Source organism: Mastacembelus armatus, unplaced genomic scaffold, assembly GCF_900324485.2.
Source record: "Mastacembelus armatus unplaced genomic scaffold, fMasArm1.2, whole genome shotgun sequence".
NCBI lineage: Eukaryota > Metazoa > Chordata > Actinopteri > Synbranchiformes > Mastacembelidae > Mastacembelus > Mastacembelus armatus.
In genome coordinates this window covers 118,713-140,790 of record NW_022872910.1, presented here as the reverse complement: position 1 = coordinate 140,790, position 22,078 = coordinate 118,713, and the positions used below count along the sequence as shown (strand labels likewise).

General features: G+C 42.9%; 4 gene segments (V, D, J or C); all 4 read left to right on the top strand.

Annotated features, from left to right (window-relative positions):
- Positions 1-250: 250 nt before the first annotated feature.
- LOC113129635 (T cell receptor alpha variable 18-like) lies at positions 251-1,002 on the top strand (the record flags this gene model as incomplete). The annotated part of the segment is given in 2 exon segments: positions 251-574; positions 665-1,002. Coding segments are annotated over 2 exon segments (456 nt in total), but the record flags the coding sequence as incomplete, so codon positions are not given.
- A 4,620-nt stretch (positions 1,003-5,622) lies between these two features.
- On the top strand, positions 5,623-6,085 carry LOC113129653 (T cell receptor alpha variable 3-like; the record flags this gene model as incomplete). The annotated part of the segment is given in 2 exon segments: positions 5,623-5,690; positions 5,790-6,085. Coding segments are annotated over 2 exon segments (351 nt in total), but the record flags the coding sequence as incomplete, so codon positions are not given.
- Positions 6,086-6,337: 252 nt separating this feature from the next.
- LOC113129614 (T cell receptor alpha variable 12-3-like) lies at positions 6,338-7,244 on the top strand. The segment is given in 3 exon segments: positions 6,338-6,377; positions 6,555-6,900; positions 7,238-7,244. Coding segments are annotated over 3 exon segments (393 nt in total).
- Positions 7,245-11,656: 4,412 nt separating this feature from the next.
- On the top strand, positions 11,657-12,220 carry LOC113129642 (T cell receptor alpha variable 18-like; the record flags this gene model as incomplete). The annotated part of the segment is given in 2 exon segments: positions 11,657-11,825; positions 11,916-12,220. Coding segments are annotated over 2 exon segments (423 nt in total), but the record flags the coding sequence as incomplete, so codon positions are not given.
- Positions 12,221-22,078: the final 9,858 nt, after the last annotated feature.

The following is a 22,078-nucleotide window of genomic DNA, read 5'->3' as shown; positions in this document are numbered from 1 at the left end:
TATATATCCTTTATTTTTTAGATTTTTTTAATGTTGCGAAGCACTTCGGTCAATCTGAGTTGTTGTAAGGTGCTATACAAATAAAAACTGATTGATTGATTGATTGAAGAGAAAAAAATCCTGAAGAGAATTTACAAAGTCCCATTTGATAAATGTTCCTTCTCAGTTTGCTTGTACTATTTGTGATAAAAGATATTAAAGGTGTCGTAGCAGGTTCCCAACAATTAGCAGCTTTATATGTCAGGGACCAACGGGAATGTGCAGCAGCTGTAAAACAGGAAACGGGTCAGCTGAAATGTCCAATGACGATCACATACAAGACAAGTTGGACACTGAAAGGAGACTGGTCCAAACTGTGTTCAGAGTAAAGTTGTCAGCAGGGGAATAACACAGGGCTGTGAATGAGCCCTGTCACTGTGATCAGGCTCCTCCTTCTAATCCACCAACTTAGTGTTGATGAAGACTAAACAGAGAGATCACAGCCTTCTTCATACTGGCTGGAGCTCCCAGTTCCTCAACACTGCACATATGACGCCTCTGTTCATCTCAGTGTTGCTGGCTGCTATGTGCCTTGGTATGAACACAGCTCTGTTTCTCTGATATCATTCCAGCATTGACATGACTCTTTAACAGCACACTGACACAGTTTGTTGGTGTTTTACAGAATGCAGAGCACAAAAAGACAACGTGCTGCAGCCAGAAGGAGATGAGACTGCTACTGAAGGAGACACAGTAACACTTCGCTGTCTGTATAACAGCAGCAGTTCATCAGGACAAACTCTCTACTGGTACAAACAGGATGGAAACAACAGCCCCACGTTCATCCTGAGTCGAGTTAATCTAGATGAAGGCAACACACCAGATGAGTACAGGGAGAGATTTTCATCCACACTGAATTCCACATCCAGATCAGTTCCTCTGAAGATCCAGAAGCTTCAGCTGTCTGACTCTGCTGTGTACTACTGTGCTCTGCAGCCCACAGTGACAGGAAACACCAAAACTCTGTACAAAAACCTTTGAAGCAAAGAAAACACAAGACTCCACAACATCCACCAGAGGGAGCCACAGACTTCATCAGCTGTCTCATCAACATTCGAGATCAGCCCCACTTTTGTTGTATTGTCTGAAAATTTGATGATTGTCTTTGCAGCGTGAACAGGTGTTCAGTTGTACAGGGAGCAGGGGAGGGGGCTCAGCACACATCCCTGTGGTGCTCCAGTGCTGAGGGTCAGGGGTGGGGATGTGTTGGGAGTCAGTCTCACTATTTGTGGGTGAGTGCTAAGAAAGTCTTTAATCCACAGTACCAGTCTGCTGGGGACAGTGATGTTAGAAGCGGAGCTGGAGTCAAGGAAAAGCATCCTCACATACACCCTCTTCTGCTCCAGGTGGGTCATTGTAAAGGGCAATGTTTATGGCAACCTCTGTGAATCTATTGGCCCTGCATGCATACTGATGTTGGTCTAAGGCTGAGGAAAGATTAGATGTTATATGACCCAGGACTAGACTTTCAAAGCTCTTGGCTATGATGTGTGTGAGTGCGACTGGTCTGTAGTCATTCAGACAGCTGATGTTTGTCTACTTGGGCACTGGGATGAAAGTGGTGGTTTTCAAACATGCAGGTACAGTAACATGTGCCAAGAAGAGGTTAAAGATATTGGTGGAAATCACTAAGAGCTGATGGACGAATGCACAGTCCATCTCTGCAGCTCTTATCAGAGCCATCACATCTACATCACTGTGGTGGGTTGAGCAGACGCTAGCTCCATAGCCTTGTCCGTGACCTGTGGATGTAATTCAATTCAATTCAATTCAATTTTATTTGTATAGCGCCAAATCACAATACAAATCATCACAAGGCACTTTACAAAAACTAAAATTAAAAACCCAACAATTCCCTTATGAGCAAGCACTTGGCGACAGTGGAGAGGAAAAAACTCCCTTTAACGGAAGAAAAAAACCTCCAGCAGAACCGGGCTCAGTTTGGGCGGTCATCTGCCTCGACCGGTTGGGGTGAGTGGATAGAGCAGAGAGAAAAGAACAGGAACAATAAACAACAAATAGACACTGCAAGTTGGTGGGGCCAGTAACTGCACATCAGCGATAAACAGCTCCAGGACCAGGGACACCTGCAGAAGGTACAGAGAGAGAGAGAGAGAGAGAGGGAGGGAGAGAGCACAAACTAGGGGAGAGAGAGAGCACAAGGTTAGTAAAATTCAATGGTGGAATATACATGAGGTGGGAGAGAAGAGGGGGGTGGGGTTAGGGTAGGGGAGCTCAGTGCACCGATGGTCCTCGGGCAGTCTAGGCCTATAGCAGCATAACTAACTAAGGGATGGTTCAGGGTTGCCTGAAGCCAGCCCTAACTATATGCTTTGTCAAAGAGGAAGGTTTTAAGTCTAGCCTTAAAAGTACAGAGAGTGTCCGCCTCCTGAACCCAGGCTGAGAGCTGGTTCCACAGGAGAGGAGCTTGATAGCTAAAGGCTCTGCCTCCCATTCTGCTTTTGAGAACTCTGGGAACCACAAGTAGGCCTGCACTCTGAGAGCGAAGTGCTCTATTGGGATAATATGGTACTATGAGGTCTTTAAGGTATGAAGGAGCTTGATTATGAAGGGATTTGTATGTGAGAAGAAGGATTTTAAATTCTATTCTATATTTTACAGGGAGCCAATGAAGAGAAGCCAATATAGGAGAAATATGATCTCTCTTGCTAGTTCCTGTCAGGACTCTGGCTGCGGCATTCTGGATTAATTGGAGGCTTTTTATTAAGATATTAGGACATCCAGATAGTAATGAGTTACAGTAATCTAGCCTTGAGGAAACAAATGCATGGACTAGATTTTCGGCATCATTTTGAGACAGGATGTTCCTAATTTTGGAAATGTTGCGCAGGTGAAAGAATGCAATTCTAGAAATTTGTTTTATGTGTGAGTTAAAGGACATGTCCTGGTCAAAAATAACTCCAAGGTTTTTTACAGTAGTGCTGGAGGCCAGGGCTATGCCATCTAGAGTAGCTATAATTTTAGAAAAGTTATTTCTGAGATTTTTTAGGCCCAAATATAATGACTTCTGTTTTCTCCGAGTTTAAAAGTAAAAAGTTACTGGTCATCCAGGCCTTTATGTCAGTTAGACAGGCTTGAAGTCTGGTTAACTGGTTTGTGTTAACAGGTTTAATAGATAGATATAACTGAGTGTCATCCGCATAGCAGTGGTAATTAATAGAGTGCTTCCTAATGATATATCCTAAAGGAAGCATGTACAGGGTGAACAGAATCGGTCCTAGCACAGAACCTTGTGGAACTCCATAACTAACTTTTGTTCGTGTGGAAGGTTCATCATGGACATGAACAAACTGGAATCTGTCCGATAAATAGGATTGGAACCACTTTAATGCTGTTCCTCTGATACCAATCACATGCTCAAGTCTCTGTAATAAGATGTTGTGGTCAATGGTGTCGAATGCTGCACTAAGGTCTAGGAGGACAAGTATCGAAACAAGTCCATTATCTGAGGCTAAGAGAAGATCGTTGGTAACTTTCAACAGTGCTGTTTCTGTACTATGATGTGCTCTAAATCCTGATTGGAAATCTTCAAATAGTTCATTCCTGTGTAAGTGTTCTGATAGCTGCTTAGCAACAGCTTTTTCTAGGATTTTAGAAATAAATGGCAGGTTGGATATTGGTCTATAATTAGCCAAGACTCCTGGATCAAGACTGGGCTTTTTGAGTAAAGGTTTGATTACTGCAGTCTTAAAGGCCTGTGGTACGTAGCCTGATACTAGAGATAAATTTACCAAGTCCAATAAAGATGAGTTGATTAATGGCAGGGTGCCTTTAAGCAGTCTAGTCGGGATGGGGTCCAAGAGACACGTTGATGATTTAGATGAAGCAACTACTGATGTAAATTCAGAGAGATCTATGGGAGAGAAGCAGTCTAAACATAACTGAGGTCCTACAGATGATTCAAGAGCTACTGTAGTAAAAGATTCATTTATTGCAGGTATAGGAAGCATCTGCTGAATTTTATCTCTAATAGTTGTGATTTTATTTGTAAAGAAACTCATAAATTCATCACTGCTGAGAGCTAAGGGAACACTGGGCTCAACAGAGCTGTGACTTTTTGTCAGCCTGGCTACAGTGCTGAAAAGAAACCTGGGATTGTTCTTATTTTCCTCTATTAGTGATGAATAGTATGCAGTTCTGGCTTTACGGAGAGCTTTTTTATATGTTAGTAGACTGTTTTTCCAGGCTAGAAAAATTTCCTCTAAGTTTGTGGAACGCCACTTCCTTTCCAGCCTTCGTGATGCTGCTTTAAGGTACGAACATGTAAATTATACCATGGGGCTAGTCTCCTCTGAATCACTAACTTCTTTTTCAGAGGCGCCACAGTATCAAGCGTTTCACGCAGTCAGGTTACAGCGCTGTCAACAATATGATCAGTTTGGTAGGGAGTGGGATTGAAGCAGCTGACCTCCACTATGTTTATACTTGGCATAGATGTAAATAAAGATGGAATCATTTTCTTACATTTATTAACAGCGTTGTCGGATAAACATCTGCTGTAGTGGAATTTTCTTCCAAACGCTGCATGATCCATCATTTTAAATTCAAAAGTTATTAAAGAATGATCTGACAAAACAGGATTTGGGGGAAAAACTATTAGATGTTCAATTTCGATGCCATAGGTCAGAACAAGATCAAGGGTGTGATTAAAACAGTGGGTGGGTTTATTAACATTTTGAATGAAACCAATTGAATCTAATATAGAATTAAATGCAATGCTGAGGCTGTTATTTTCAACATCTACATGAATGTTAAAATCTCCCACTATAATGACTTTATCTGATCTAAGCACTAAATCAGACAGGAAGTCTGGGAATTCAGTTAAAAACTCTGAGTAAGGGACAGGTGGACGGTACACAATGACAAGTAGAACTGGTTTTTGTGTTTTCCAGTTTGTATGTGAGAGACTAAGAGTGAGGCTCTCAAATGAGTTATAACTGTTCTCCCTGTGCTTGCGTGGGTTTACTCCGGGTACTCCGGTTTCCTCCCACAGTCCAAAAAACATGCATGTTAGGTTAATTGATGACTCTAAAATTGCCCATAAGAGTGAGTGTGAGTGTGTGAGGTTGTTTGTCTCTATGTGGCCCTGTGATGGACTGGGGACCTGTCCAGGGTGTCCCCCTACCTTTCACCCAAAGAGAGCTGGGATAGGCTCCAGCTGATCCCTGGGACCCTGGTTAGGAAAGAGTGGGTAGTGAGTCTGCAATAAAATGATTCAATCATTCATGAACCTCTTTTTATGAAGCAGCCTCTCACTTTATGTTTCCATCAGTCAGCAAATGTGACACCAATGCAAAAGCTGCTTTGGAGTCAAATGACCATGAGCCTTCTCCCTTTAAAATAACTACAACATTTATGAACAAGCTCCACAGCCTGGATAATGAGCCAGTTAGTGATAAAAACCATGCAATGTTATGAAAAGCAATAAAGACCAGTGAGAAGCTGAAAAGTCGTCAGTCCTGTGTGAAAGGAGGAGATGAAGAGATGAAGGGAGGAGCAAAACTGTGACTGAAGGACAGAAAAGACTGAAACTCTCACAGTGGAGTTTAAAGCAGAAACAGCTTCTATCTTTAAGATGGAGTCAGAGCACTTACATCTGTTTTCAGCTTTGTTTCTGATCACACTGACAGGTAGGAGAAAATTCACTAGTGAACATAGAAATGTAAAATAGAATTCACTGATAAAACCTTTGGAGCAATAAGTGATAACAGAGTTATGTCTTCCTTCAGGTGTCGGCTGTGAAGATCTGAGTCCAGTCAACAATGAAGAGCTCAGTTTAGAAGACAGCACTGTCACTCTGTCCTACCAATACTCCAGACCAGCTACATATAATGAAAATTTCTTCTGGTATCGCCAATATCCAGGAAAACCACCAGAGTTCCTTTTGTCTCACACAGGAACAGCAATGAAACTAAAAGAGGAGGTCTCTGGACTAGATTTTAAAGTGAATGAGAATAAAACCCAGATGGATCTGCAGATCTCCTCTGCTGCAGTGACAGACTCTGCTCTGTACTACTGTGCTCTGCAGCCCACAGTGACAGGAAACACCAAAACTCTGTACAAAAACCTTTGGAGCAAAGACAACACAATACTCCACAACATCCACCAGAGGGAGAAACACACTGTTAAACTTCTGTGGTTTGTTGCAGGAAGTCAAAGCCCAATCAGCTTGATGCTGAGGAGAAGAGCTGTGCAGCAGACACTGTTTAGTTTTTTCATTCTACTGCAGTGGAAGAACACTGTTCATCTGCTGTCTGACTTCAACAACTCCAAAGACATGTTGCTTTACTTCTTTCTCTTTTTATCTCACTTTATAGGTGAGTTTGACCACAAACAGGCGTCTCATTCAACCTGTTGATGTAACAACATGTTTGGTCTGATTTTGTCAAGAACTTTTTAATGATCACATGTGAAAGAGTCAAGAACCTGGGTTCAGGTTCCTGATGTTACAATGTCTTTCAGATTAACTGACATGAAAATCGCTCATTTTGCAGCCATGGGTTCTATGAACAGCATCAAACCAGAAAGAACAGAAGAAGCTGCTGCAGAGGGAAGAAACATCAACCTGACCTGTACATATGAGGGAGCTATCAACAACATCCAGTGGTACCGACAATACCAGAGATCCAGACCAGAGTTCCTGCTCTACATCACCGAGGCAAGACAGATTCATCCAGTTCTTTCAGATTTCTCCGCTCACATTAACTCAAAAGAGAAACAAGTGGATCTGGAGATCAAGTCTGCTACAGTGTCTGACTCTGCTGTGTACTACTGTGCTCTGGAGCCCACAGTGACAGGAAACACCAAAACTCTGTACAAAAACCTTTGGAGCAAAGACAACACAATACTCCACAACATCCACCACAGGGAAACACACACTGTTAAACTTCAGTGGTTTGTCCTCACACAGTCTGGATTCTTTGAAGACCAGAGAATAACAAGAGAATGAATCATGGGGGGGGCTGCTGTGTCTTTGACTACACTGAAACTTTGCTAACTGAGAACATCACAGATGCTGCTCTTCAGCTAGAGAGGCTAATGCTCTACAGAGCAGATAGTGCAGCCTCACAAACCAACAATATATATATCAACAAATCATGGAGCCAGAGTATCGTAGTGGTCTCAAACCAGTACTCACTACATGACAATGGACTCATCTCTATACTTGTCTTTCTAGACCTTAGTGCTGCACCTGACACTACTGACCACAGCATCTTATTACAGAGACTGGAACACGTGATTGGAATGAAATGAAAAGCGTTAAAATAGTTCCAGTCTTATTTATCGGACAGATTCCAATTTGTTCATATTCATGATGAACCTTCCATGTGCACAAAAGTTAGTTTTGGAGTTCCACAAGGTTCTGTGCTTAGACCGATTCTGTTCACCTTATACATGCTTCCTTTAGGCTATGTTATTAGGAGGCATTCTATTAATTACCACAGCTATGCAGATGACACTCAGCTTCATCTATCTATGAAACCTGTTAACACAAACCAGTTAGCCACACTTTAGGCGTGTCTAAAGAACATAAAGAACTGGATGACCAGTAACTTTCTACTTTTAAACTCATAGAAAACAGAAGTTACTGCATTTGGGCCTAAAAACCTTAGAAATAGTTTTTCTAACAAGATAGTTACTTTAGATGGCATAGCCCTGGCCTCCAGCACTGCTGTGAAAAACCTTGGAGTTATTTTTGACCAGGACATAATTCACACATAAAACAAATATCTAGAACTGCCTTCGTTCACTTATGCAATTTTGCAAAAAATAGGAACATCCTGTCCCAAAGTGACACAGAAAAACTAGTCCATGTATTTGTTACCTCAAGGCTAGATTACTGTAACTCATTACTATCTGAATGTCCCACTATCTCCATAAAAAGTCTCCAGTTCATCCAGAATGCTACAGCCAGAGTCCTGACAGGAACTAGCAAGAGAGAACATACTTCTTCTATATTAGCTTCTTTTCATTGGCTCCCTGTAAAATCCAGAATAGAATTTAAAATCCTTCTTCTCACATACAAATCCCTTCATGATCAAGCTCCTTCATACCTTAAAGACCTCATAGTACCATATTATGCCAATAGAGCACTTTGCTCTCAGAGTGCAGGTCTACTTGTGGTTCCCACAGTTTCCAAAAGTAGAATAGGAGGCAGAGCCTTTAGCTATCAAGCTCCTCTCCTGTAGAACCAGCTCCCAGTCTGGGTTCAGGAGGCAGACACTCTCTGTACTTTTAAGGCTATACATAAAACCTTCCTTTTTGACAAAGCTTATAGTTGGTTCTGGTAACCCTGAACCATCCCTTAGTCATGCTGCTATAGGCATGATGCAGCCTGGTTCTGCTCGAGGTTTTTTCTTACGTTAAAGGGAGTTTTTCCTCTCCACTATTGCCAAGTGCTGCTCATAAGGGATTTGTTGGGTTTTTGAAAAGTGTCTTGAGATGATTTTATTGTGATTTGGCAAAAATTGAATTGAGTTATTTGCCATTTTAAAATTATTACTTAATAGGATCTTTTTAAAGCCCTGATGAGAAACAGTATTTGGTTTCACATTGTGAAATGACGATGAAGGAGATCTTAAATCTTGACTCTTGAACAACGAAGCAGAAACAAAGTGTTTTTGCTGCATCACTGTGTTACCAATGTTTTACTGTAAACTCTGATTCATAATTAGGCTATAATGACTGAGACTTTGCTTCTTTATGTTTATGTCATGTTCATGTTTCATACTGACAACAGTCAGAATTTCTGTGCACTGTGCAGCAGTCTGGGTGATCTGTTTTCTCAGGAAGTTGTTTCTCTCCAGATTCATTCAGGTGATTTTCCTGCAGATTCCTGCTTCAGTCTGAGCTTCTTGGATGATGAGGCTGCAGCATCACTGTCATTTCTAAAGCTTCCATCAGCCTGAATGGAAACAGAGCACAGCAAGAGGAGGAGCTACACAACTGAATATGAAAGGCTTCATTTTGGAACTGAAGAGCTGCTGTCTTCTCTCTGTTGTTCATTCAGTCCAAGTGAAAATGATGCTGCTGCTTTTCATTTGGATGCTGATGGTCTCCTTTCATACTGGTAAGTCAACTCTAACTGGAGAAAGTGGTGAAGATACAGAAACATTCCTGAACAGTTTTCTAACAGTGTGTTCAGCTTCAAGAAATCTAAGTTTCATGATGAAACATGTTTTTGTTCTTCTCAGGATCCTCTGAGGATTTACTGACACCTTTTAAAGAGGAAATGACGACTTTGGAAGGAGACACTGTGACTCTCTCCTGCAACTATTCAGGCTCTGTATACTCTGTATACTGGTATCACCAGAAGTCCAGTTCATCTCCACCGCTGCTAATCTCAGAATATTCAGAGACCACAGGGAGAAGGTCTATGAGACATGACAAGAAAACAAAGGAGTTTCATCTGCAGATCTCCTCTGCTGCAGTGTCTGACTCTGCTGTGTACTACTGTGCTCTGCAGCCCACAGTGACAGGAAACACCAAAGCCCTGTACAAAAACCTTTGGAGCAAAGACAACACAATACTCCACAACATCCACCAGAGGGAGACACACACTGTTAAACTTCAGTGGTTTGTCATTACACAGTCTTGATTCTCTGCACTGCTGACAAAAACACAAAATGAAGGAAAGTGGTTTCCTACAACTCTGATTATAATAGATATTGTGGGACCTCTTTTACAGGAGAAACATCATAAATGAATGTAAACATCTCTTCTTTCTCCTTAGTTTCATTATAAACATGTGTCACTAAATGTGAAACAATGTCAGTATCATAAAAATACGATGCTGTCATAAGTAATCAGGTGTCAATATATTTACAGGTAAATTTCACATCAGTATTGACAGATCATACAATGTGATTCAAATGTCTCCATGAATCAGCTGACTTCATAGATTTGAGTCTTGATTTGTTCTGTTTGTATCGTCATAAAAGCAGTTTCTGTTTCTCAGGCGTTTTCACGTTTTATTTTGGTGTACCACAGGGTAGACCAGGTCCTCTTTGTCTAGAACACCTCGACTCAGAACTTACTGAGCACAGTCATTTTGTCCATTGTATGTTCTCAGGGACAAAGACAAGTCCAAACTGGTTCTGACAGTATGTGCATCCATCCAGATCATATTATATCAACCTCATTATGGGCTTTGTTGGGTGTCAAAGTCTGGCAGGCTGTCTCACACTGTATCCAACTGCTGACCTCTTCACAAAGACAATAAAATACACAGAACAGACAGTTAAGTCTCAATTCAGTTGATATCAGATTCTCCACAAAATACTGAGGATTCTTAACATCTTAACATTTCCATAAATTCAAATGAGCAGTAAAATGTCCCCAAGTTCCCAGAGAAAACACAATATCATCATGGAAACAGACTTTGTTCTAGTGTGACCTGCTTTGGTCTAACAACGGTGGAAGAAGTGAAACTGGACACTCAGTAAATGTTTCTCTGAGGTAGAGCTGCTCTAGCTGCAGAAATAATCTCACTGGATGAACTGAATTTTGTCAGACACAGAAATTGAAAAGGTTAGTACCTGGCCACATCCACTGGAATCCAACCAATGAGATTATTTCTGTCTCCAGAGCAGAAATGTTGCAGGAAGTCAAAGCCCAATCAGCTTGATGCTGAGGAGACGAGCTGTGCAGCAGACACTGTTTAGTTGTTTCATTCTACTGCAGTGGAAGAACACTGTTCATCTGCTGTCTGACTTCAACAACTCCAAAGACATGTTGCTTTACTTCTTTCTCTTTTTATCTCACTTCATAGGTGAGTTTGACCACAAACAGGCGTCTCATTCAACCTCGCAATGAATTTGTCTTTGTCAGGAAGTCCTGGTCAACAGTTTGTGTCCACAGAGTAACACTGTACACTGACATTTTCCACTGTCTTCTCCTCTCAGCCTCATGCACAATGTTCGTCTAATGGCTTCATTTTCTCTACTTTTTCCAGGACTAACAGCTGGAGACACAATCTCTCCTGTAGAAGATGAAGTCACTGGAAGAGAAGGAGAATCTGTCAAACTCACATGTCACTATCAAACAGCTGAAACTGGTGTTTATCTTTACTGGTACAAACATCATTCAGACCTGGAAGCTCCTCAGTTTATACTCTGGAAAGGAGCCAAAGGGGAAACAGATCAATATATTCCTGATAATCGATATAAATCCCGAACATCAGATACATCAACTGAACTGACCATAAAGAGTCTAACCCTGGCAGACACAGCTCTCTACTACTGTGCTCTAGAAACACAGTGATACAAAGTGTAGAAGAGTCTGTACAAAAACCTGAACACAGATATCTGACTACTCTTCAAAGAGGAGGGAAGTGGGATTCAAACGTTCCTTCTCAGTTTGCTTGTACTATTTGTGATAAAAGATATTAAAGGGGTCGTAGCAGGTTCCCAACAATTAGCAGCTTTATATGTCAGGGACCAACGGGAATGTGCAGCAGCTGTAAAACAGGAAATGGGTCAGCTGAAATGTCCAATGACGATCACATACAAGACAAGTTGGACACTGAAAGGAGACTGGTCCAAACTGTGTTCAGAGTAAAGTTGTCAGCAGGGGAATAACACAGGACTGTGAATGAGCCCTGTCACTGTGATCAGGCTCCTCCTTCTAATCCACCAACTTAGTGTTGATGAAGACTAAACAGAGAGATCACAGCCTTCTTCATACTGGCTGGAGCTCCCAGTTCCTCAACACTGCACATATGACGCCTCTGTTCATCTCAGTGTTGCTGGCTGCTATGTGCCTTGGTATGAACACAACTCTGTTTCTCTGATATCATTCCAGCATTGACATGACTCTTTAACAGCACACTGACACTGTTTGTTGGTGTTTTACAGAATGCAGAGCACAAAAAGACAACGTGCTGCAGCCAGAAGGAGATGTGACTGCTACTGAAGGAGATGCAGTAACACTTGGCTGTCTGTATAACAGCAGTTTAACAAATGATTATCTCTACTGGTACAAACAGGATGGAAACAACAGCCCCACGTTCATCCTGAGCAGATTTAAGATTGGCACAGGGGAAACAAAGGACCTGTTTAAAGAGAGATTTTCATCCACACTGGATTCCACATCCAGATCAGTTCCTCTGAAGATCCAGAAGCTTCAGCTGTCTGACTCTGCTGTGTACTACTGTGCTCTGCAGCCCACAGTGACAGGAAACACCAAAACTCTGTACAAAAACCTTTGGAGCAAAGACAACACAATACTCCACAACATCCACCAGAGGGAGCCACAGACTTCATCAGCTGTCTTATCAACAGAGATCAGCCCCACTTTTGTTGTATTGTCTGAAAATTTGATGATTGTGTTTGCAGCGTGAACAGGTGTTCAGTTGTACAGGGAGCAGGGGAGGGGGCTCAGCACACATCCCTGTGGTGCTCCAGTGCTGAGGGTCAGGGGTGGGGATGTGTTGGGAGTCAGTATCACTATTTGTGGATGAATGCTAAGAAAGTCTTTAATCCACAGTACCAGTCTGCTTGGAACAGTGGTGTTAAAAGCGGAGCTGGAGTCAAGGAAAAGCATCCTCACATACACCCCCTTCTGCTCCAGGTGTGTCATTGTAAAGGGCAGTGTTTATGGCAGCCTCTGTGAATCTATTGGCCCTGCATGCATACTGATGTTGGTCTAAGGTTGAGGAAAGAGTAGATGTTATATGACCCAGGACTAGACTTTCAAAGCTCTTGGCTATGATGTGTGTGAGTGCGACTGGTCTGTAGTCATTCAGACAGCTGATGTTTGTCTACTTGGGCACTGGGATGAAAGTGGTGGTTTTCAAACATGCAGGTACAGTAACATGTGCCAAGAAGAGGTTAAAGATATTGGTGAAAATCACTAGGAGCTGATGGACAAATGTACAGTCCATCTCTGCAGCTCTTATCATGCTACATAACTGCTTTGATGATTTTCAGGCAGGATTTAGGCCCCATCACAGCACTGAAACTGCCCTCATCAAGGTGACAAATGACATTCGTCTGAACACCGACGCTGGCAGTGTGTCTGTCTTAGTACTGCTGGATCTAAGTGCTACTTTTGACACAGTGGACCATGTGATCCTGTTACAAAGGTTAGAAGACTGGATAGGCATCTCTGGTACTGCCCTTAAATGGTTTAAGTTCTATCTTGAAGACAGGAAGTATTTCATTGAAGTTGGTAACTGTGTCTCAGACCAAATGTCGTTGACATGTGGGGACCCCAAGGGTCCATCTTGGGACCCCTTTTGTTCAATCTTTACATGTTTCCTTTAGGCCAGTTAATACGCAGCAATAATGTGTCCTACCATAACTATGCAGATGACACTCAGATTTACATTTCACTCACAGCTGCTGAATATGGACCAGTCGATTCACTGTCACTGTATTGAACAGATCACTGTGTGGATGGAAAACAACTCTCAATGAACAGTGACAAGACTGAAATAATCATCTTTGAGCCTCAGAAACAAAGAAAGTGTCAGCAGTCACCTCGAGTCTCTTTCTCTAAAATTTAAATATCAAGTTAGAAATCTAGGGGTAATCATGGACTCAGACTTGAATTTTAACAGCCTTAGACTGAAATAAGGGGGTTTGGAATCTCCAGCTGTAGTCTACTCGATCCTAGACGTAAGAGTCTGGGACAGATAGTCTGTGTTGAGGTACTTTTAGTCCATTAGGGATGGGACAAACTGAAAGTAGGGGACCCACAAATATGGGTGAGCGTGGTCCGATAGTCAATATCATAAGGGGCAAATATGGTGGTGGGATGCCTTTTATTTTTATTCTTGCTTATGTATTTTTAACCTCTTTTACTTCTGTAAAGCAATTTGAATTACTGTGTGTATGAATTGTGCTATATAAATAAACTTGCCTTGCCTCTTATCAGAGCCCTCACATCTACATCACTGTGGTGGGTTGAGCAGACGCTAGCTCCATAGCCTTGTCCGTGACCTGTGGATGTAATCAGGTCTCAGTTATGATCATTACACAACGTTCCAGGATTCTAAGCTCAAATTTGTTATGATGTACCACAAGGATCAGTCCCAGGTCATCTGAACCTTTGAGGTCACATGGATTATAATACTCCCAAATTCAGGTCCATTTCCACCATGTTGCTGCACCTTCCATCATAATGTGTGTCAGGAGCTGGTCCTGATGTTTTGCCTGTTAATGCCAAGGTCAGTGCTGGAGTTCATGGACCTTCTGCAGCTGAGTGGATCCAAATCTGACATCCTTTGATTTGGCCCCAACTATTAAAAAATAAACTCATTGAATTCAGTGACACATGAATGACAGAAGTAGCAAAGTGTGTCTTTTGTAATGAGAAGTGTATTGAGTGTTAGGTAGAAATGAGAGATGTACTGATACACTGAGTACATACTCATTGTACAAATGCACAGTCCATCAGCTCCATCATTGTACCAACCACAGCAAAACTAAGCTGGTTTGGAGCCAGGAGATTACCAGGCACATGCAGTATGAAGTACTGTTAGTGTAGACTCACATGGGCAGTCTGTCTGAGAGAGGGCTGGATTGGTGTGTGCATGATAAAACTGCCCATAGACTAAATAAGAATCTCATCTGACTTCACTGATTTTAATTACAGGCACAAATACATGCTGCGTTTGTCCAACAGTCATTTTGTAGAAAACAGTGGCTGCCTGAAGACCTCACACATTTTTGGAGCAAATTTGATCAATTACTTATGAAATCCACAGCACAATGTTCAGTCTCTGAAGTCCTACATGAGGCCATCTCCAGACTATATAAAACCAATTTCACCATGATTTTAAATGATGTGTAAATGACTTATGATGCTGCCATTTGGAGACTAGACTTCACAGGATTCTTTGAGGATGTTCATAAATATGCCAAAAGAAACAAAAAGAAAAGCCAGCAGAAAAATAAAGGTTTATCTGTTCAGAGTGATTTTAGCGTCGATAACGTTCAGTGATATCAGAGGACGAACAGGTTGAGGGAGGAGCAAATCTGACAAAGAGCAGAACTAGTCCCACTGTGAGATTCATTCAATATCTAAAGCAAACACAACACAGATACTGTCTGTAAGATGCTCTCACTGCAACGCTGTGGAATATTTTCTCTTGTTCTGATCATACTAAAAGGTAGGTTACAGCAGGAATCAGACATGAGACCCAAACCTGAGCTTTACTGCTATGGGTCACTTTCAGTTTGTCAGTCTGTACAAACTCTACTGTGGACACTGACTTCAGTTCCTGCTTTGGTCTGTTTGTACGTCTGTTATTGTGTTTGTTCATTTTTGTTCTTCAAATTGTTAAAATCTGAACTAAAATATAGAAAAATCAGGAATCATGAAAACCACTGGAAAAGACTATCAGAGTTTAGTATCATCTTTAAAAACATTCATCTCTTCTTTCAGGTGTCGGCTGTGAAGATCTGACTCCAGTCAGCAATGAAGAGTTCAGATTAGAAGACAGCACTGTCATTCTGTCCTACAAATACTCCAAAACTATAACAGCTAGTGATGATTTCTTCTGGTATCGCCAATATCCAGGAAAACCACCACAATCTCTTTTGTACATCTCCGGGTTGAACATTTCAAACTTATCAGATTCTCTGAAATCAGACAAAAGGTTCTCGACTAAACTGTCTGGAGAACAACATCTGGATCTGCAGATCTCCTCTGCTGCAGTGACAGACTCTGCTCTGTACTACTGTGCTGTGAGGCCCACAGTGACAGCAAACCCACAGTCTGTACAAAAACACAAGCTGACACACTGACAAGCTGCTGGAAGCCTTTTTTCCACACTGTTGAAGTCAACGGTTTACCTCCACTAGAGGGCCACATCATCAAGTAGGCGGTGCACTACTTCTGCCCTGTGTTCAACCGTTGTGTCAATAAGAACAATTCTCAGACTGAATGTTGAACATCAGCTAGTTTCTCCTGTTCATTTCAACCTGCTTGGACAGATGGAACATTGGCTGTGGATTATTCTTGCTGCTCTTTGCTTTGGTAAGATAGAAAGTACAACATGTTTTATCCTCAAACATTTGAACACATCACTGAGCTGACATCAGCCCTTTTTATGGTTCACACTGACAATGATCCCTGAAAATCAGATTCATTCTACATGTCTATGTATCTGTCTCTTTGCCAGGTAACTCTTTAACCCTGCTGATTGTTCTGCTTTCATCGATCATGTTCATTGATCCATCTCTTCCTCTGCATGTTCTGTTCTTCCCCAGAGTGTAAAGGAGAAGACAGAGTGATCCAGCCAACAGGAGACGTCATTGCTGCTGAAGGAGACACAGCCACACTGGGTTGCACTTTTGAGACCAGTGACTATTCAAATGCCTATTTGTTCTGGTATAAACAAGAAGAAAATAACTTTCCTAAGTATATTTTGCGACGTACCACTTTTGGATCAGAAGACAATGATCCAGACTTTCAGAAAGACAGATTTAATGCTGAAATCAACAAGACATCAGTTCCTCTGAAGATCCAGAAGCTTCAGGTGTCTGACTCTGCTGTGTACTACTGTGCTGTGAGGCCCACAGTGACAGGAAACACCAAAACTCTGTACAAAAACCTTTGGAGCAAAGACAACACAATACTCCACAACATCCACCAGAGGGAGACACACACTGTTGAACTTCTGTTGTTTGTCATCACACAGTCTGGATTCTTTGAAGACCAGAGAATAACAAGAAAATGAATCATGGGGGGACTGCTGTCTCTTTGACTACACTGAAACTTTGCTAACTGAGAACATCACAGATGCTGCTCTTCAGCTAGAGAGGCTAATGCTCTACAGAGCAGATAGTGCAGCCTCACAAACCAACAATACACTGTATATATCAACAAATCATGGAGCCAGAGTATCGTAGTGGTCTCGAACCAGTACTCACTACATGATAATGGACTCATCTCTATACTTGTCTTGCTAGACCTTAGTGCTGCACTTGACACTATTGACCACAGCATCTTATTACAGAGACTGGAACATGTGACTGGAATCGAAGGAAAAGCGTTAAAATGGTTCCAGTCTTATTTATCGGACAGATTCCAATTTGTTCTTGTTCATGATAAATCTTCCATGTGCACAAAAGTTAGTTTTGGAGTTCCACAAGGTTCTGTGCTTAGACCGATTCTGTTCACCTTATACATGCTTCCTTTAGGCAATACTATTAGGAAGCACTCTATTAATTACCACTGCTATGCAGATGACACTCAGCTGTATCTATCTATGAAACCTGATAACACAAACCAGTTAGCCAGACTTTAGGTGTGTCTAAAGAACGTAAAGGCCTGGATGACCAGTAACTTTTTACTTTTAAATTTAGAGAAAACAGAAGTTATGGTATTTTGGCCTAAAAGCCTCAGAAATAGCTTTTCTAACAATATAGCTACTTTAGATGGCATAGCCCTGGCCTCCAGCACTACTGTGAAAAACCTTGGAGTTAATTTTGACCAGGACATGTTCTTTAATTCACACATAAAACAAATCTCTAGAACTGCCTTCTTTCTACCTGTGGTTCCCAGAGTTTTCAAAAGTAGAATGGGAGGCAGAGCCTATAGCCATCAAGCTCCTCTCCTGTGGAACCAGCTCCCAGTCTGGGTTCAGGAGGCAGACATTCTGTACTTTTAAGGCTAGATTTAAAACCTTCTTTTTAACAAAGCATATAGTTAGGGCTGGCTTCAGGTAACCCTGAACCATCCCTTAGTTATGCTGCTATAGGCCTAGACTGCCTGAGGACCATCGGTGCACCGACCTAGCCTACCACTCCCGGTGAAGGGAATATTGCTTAAGAAACGTAGATGGTGGTGTGCTAGTGAGCGGTTTGTGACCTTACAAGTAAATACTTTTCAAGCAGTGTTAAGAAAACTCATGTATAACTTTATTTGCCATCTGGATAGATCTGGAAATTACATTATTTTCGCTTTGGCCAGTTTACTCCAGGTACTCCGGTTTCCTCCCACAGTCCAAAAACATGCATGTCAGGTTGATTGGTGACTCTAAATTGCCCATAGGAGTGAGTGTGAGTGTGTGAGGTTGTTTGTCTCTATGTGGCCCTGTGATGGACTGGGGACCTGTCCAGGGTGTCCCCCTACCTTTCACCCAAAGAGAGCTGGGATAGGCTCCAGCTGATCCCTGGGACCCTGGTTAGGAAAGAGTGGGTAGTGATTCTGCAATAAAATGATTCAATCATTCATGAACCTCTTTTTATGAAGCAGCCTCTCACTTTATGTTTCCATCAGTCAGTGAATGTGACACCAATGCAAAAGCTGCTTTGGAGTCAAATGACCATGAGCCTTCTCCCTTTAAAATAACTACAACATTTATGAACAAGCTCCACAGCCTGGATAATGAGCCAGTTAGTGATAAAAACCATGCAATGTTATGCAAAGCAATAAAGACCAGTGAGAAGCTGAAAAGTCGTCAGTCCTGTGTGAAAGGAGGAGATGAAGAGATGAAGGGAGGAGCAAAACTGTGACTGAAGGACAGAAAAGACAAACTCTCACAGTGGAGATTAAAGCAGAAACAGCTTCTATCTTTAAGATGGAGTCAGTGCACTTACATCTGTTTTCAGCTTTGTTTCTGATCACACTGACAGGTAGGAGAAAATTCACTAGTGAACATAGAAATGTAAAATAGAATTCACTGATAAAACCTTTGGAGCAATAAGTTATAACAGAGTTATGTCTTCCTTCAGGTGTCGGCTGTGAAGATCTGAGTCCAGTCAAGAATGAAGAGTTCAGTTTAGAAGACAGCACTGTCACTCTGTCCTACAAATACCCCAAACTGTCAGCTGGTGATTATTTCTTCTGGTATCGCCAATATCCAGGAAAACCACCAGAGCTCGTCATCTCACACTCTGCTTCAGGACAAGTGGGTAATAATCCAGTTCCTGGACTGAAGGTCAAAGTGGAGGAAAATCAAATCAGCATGAACATCTCCTCTGCTGCAGTGTCTGACTCTGCTGTGTACTACTGTGCTGTGAGGCCCACAGTGACAGGAAACACCAAAACTCTGTACAAAAACCTTTGGAGCAAAGACAACACAATACTCCACAACATCCACCAGAGGGAGACACACACTGTCAAACTTCAGTGGTTTGTCATCACAGTCTGGATTCTTTGTTCTGATGATCCAGTCAAAGAATGAATCAACATAATAATGATCCCTAATCACTTTCATTGACACATCACTTACTAACATGTTTATCTGTTATTGTCCCAATGCCATAATTAATGATTTGACTGATATCTAATAAATTAATCTCCAAAAAGATTTTCCAGAGTGGAATAAAATCATGACATTAGGGCGGCTATTGCTGAGGAGGTAGAGCAGACTGACCCTGAACCAGAAGGTTGGTAGGTTGATCTTTGGCTTCACTGGTCCACAGGTCGAAGTATCTTTGGGCAAAACCCTGAACCCCAAGTTGCCCCTGGTGAATGTTCCATCGGTGTCTGAGTCATGAGCAAATAGGTGAATGGGCAAATAGTGGTAAAGCACTTTGAGTGTAGTTGAGTGTATAAAAGTGCTATATAAGACCATTTACATTTCAGTTTGACCTTTTACCCTAAAAAACACCAGGACACACAAAGTATTTAAATGTTTTCAGTGTTGACTGTTGAAAACCAGCATGTGTCCTAACACATCAGGTGTATTAGGTGACATCACAGCTGATGTTTCAACACCGACAAGATGGCGACCGACACAATCAGTGAGGCACCTACAACGCCATCAACACCAAGAACAACAACAACAACGCCAACACTACCTGACAATACCAACTCGGACAATGCCAATCTACTACTCCGTCTAGCAAACAATGAAATCACCAAATTAAAGCAGGAAATACGCCGCCTCTCTCACGATCTCCAACAGAAAGACTCCATACTGACTAGCTTCAGGGACATTGCCCTCGAGCAGTCGAGGAAGATCTCCACACTTACCTTCACTGTCCAGGACACTGCCCCATGGGACCCGTCAACCTGTCCACGACCCTCCTCCTCTTCTACACCATGTCTTCGGTCCTCCTGGACCGAGGTTGCGGTTCGTGGGCGGAAAAAATATCACCACGGGTCCCCGCGTCCCTCCCTAGACCTCTCCAATCGATTTGCACCTCTGTCCTCTGCCAGTCCGGACCTACATACTGTCTCATCCGCCAATCACGTACCGGATCGTTCCGCTCCGGTATCCCATCAACACCCGTCACCCGCCAATGTTGTTCGGCGCCGTCACCTGCTCTCGCTCCCCCCTGACGACACCCGCCGCCCCCGCCTTAGTCCAAGTGCTCCTCGCGGAGCCCGTTGCCCCGGCGGAAAACAGTCTCCATCCCGCTCAGCTACTACATCCGTGCGCCGTAGGATCCTTCGCGAGGCCGTGCTCAGGCACACTCACGGGCTCCCTAGCTACGGACCAACCGAACTGCCGCCTCCATCTTCCACCTCAGCACCTGATGTCACCGCCCCGCCTCCCCGCCAGTCAGCAAGACGACACGACTCAAACGGCCAACTACTGGCGTCTTCTCCACGCCCCCTTTCCCCCCCAACCACGTTAATCATCGGAGACTCAATTATAAGGAATGCACGCTTTTTCAACGCCACTACTCACTGTCTCCCTGGAGCTACGGCCTCAGACATCTTGGCCATGCTTCCTGGATTACTGCCAACACTTCCGTCTTCCATCACTAGAGTGATTGTTCATATTGGAACTTGTGACACGTCACTCCACCAGTCTGAACTAACTAAAAAGGATTTTCTCTCTCTCCTCCACCTCCTAAGCAACTGTGGTAAGACTATTTTCATGTCTGGTCCCATCCCCACGTTTGGAAGAGGCTCTGGCCGCTTCAGCAGAATCCTCAGTCTCAACACCTGGCTCAAGTCTGTCTCCCTGTCCTACAATCTCCAATTCATCGACAACTTCAACCTCTTCTGGAACCGACCTGCCTTCTTTGCAGGAGATGGTCTGCATCCTAACCCCTGGGCTCCCATATACTTTCCACCAACATTCAACATGCAGTTCACTGTACCCCACACGCTAACACTGGACAACCTGTCCATTCTGTCCCACAAGCCTGACTATCTGACTCCATACTACCAATCCCCTCCATCTGGTCATCCTCCCGACCTCAGCCGAGGAAACCAGGTATACGCCTGATCAAACACTCTGTTCTAACTTACATCCCCAGATACATGGACTCTACACCTTTCCATAACACTCATTTTGGGCTACTTAACATTCACTTTATTGGGCCCTCCCGATACTCCTCTCTTCCCCTCACTCTCCACCACCTTGTGCAATAACTTCCTGGATTTCTTCTCATCAAAAATCGAAAATATACACCAGCAATTTCCCCCCATCTGTGACACTACCCTACCCTGTCTATCAGTATCCTCCCTGCTTTCGAGTTTTATCATTCCACCCACCACGGTTATCTCTTCCCTGATCCTCAAATCCAAACCCTCAACCTGCAAACTTGACCCCCTACCAACCAACCTCATCAAGCTCTGTCTCCCCTCTCTCCTTCCTCATGTTACCCACATTATTCACACTTCCCTCAGTTCTGGTATCGTACCCCCATCACTCAAAACAGCCATCCTCACACCAATCCTAAAAAAACCTGGTCTCGATCCTGCGAACCTTAACAACTTCCGCCCTATCTCCAATCTCCCGTTCCTCTCTAAAATTCTTGAAAAAGTTGTCCACCACCACGTCCATACCCACCTTGCCGCCAATAGCCTATACGAACACTTTCAATCTGGTTTCCGCCATCTTCACAGCACTGAAACTGCCCTGGTCAAAATCAACAACGACCTCCTAGTAGCCGCAGACTCTGGCCTTGTCTCCATCCTCATCCTCCTTGACCTAACTGCAGCTTTTGACACCATCTCACACAATATTCTCCTCCATCGCCTTGCTTCCATCGGCATAGCCGGCTCGGTCCTCGCATGGTTCACCTCCTACCTCTCTGACCGCACCCTGTCCGTCCACCTCCAGAATTTCCACTACCAGCCCTCTACTGTCAGTTGTGCCGTG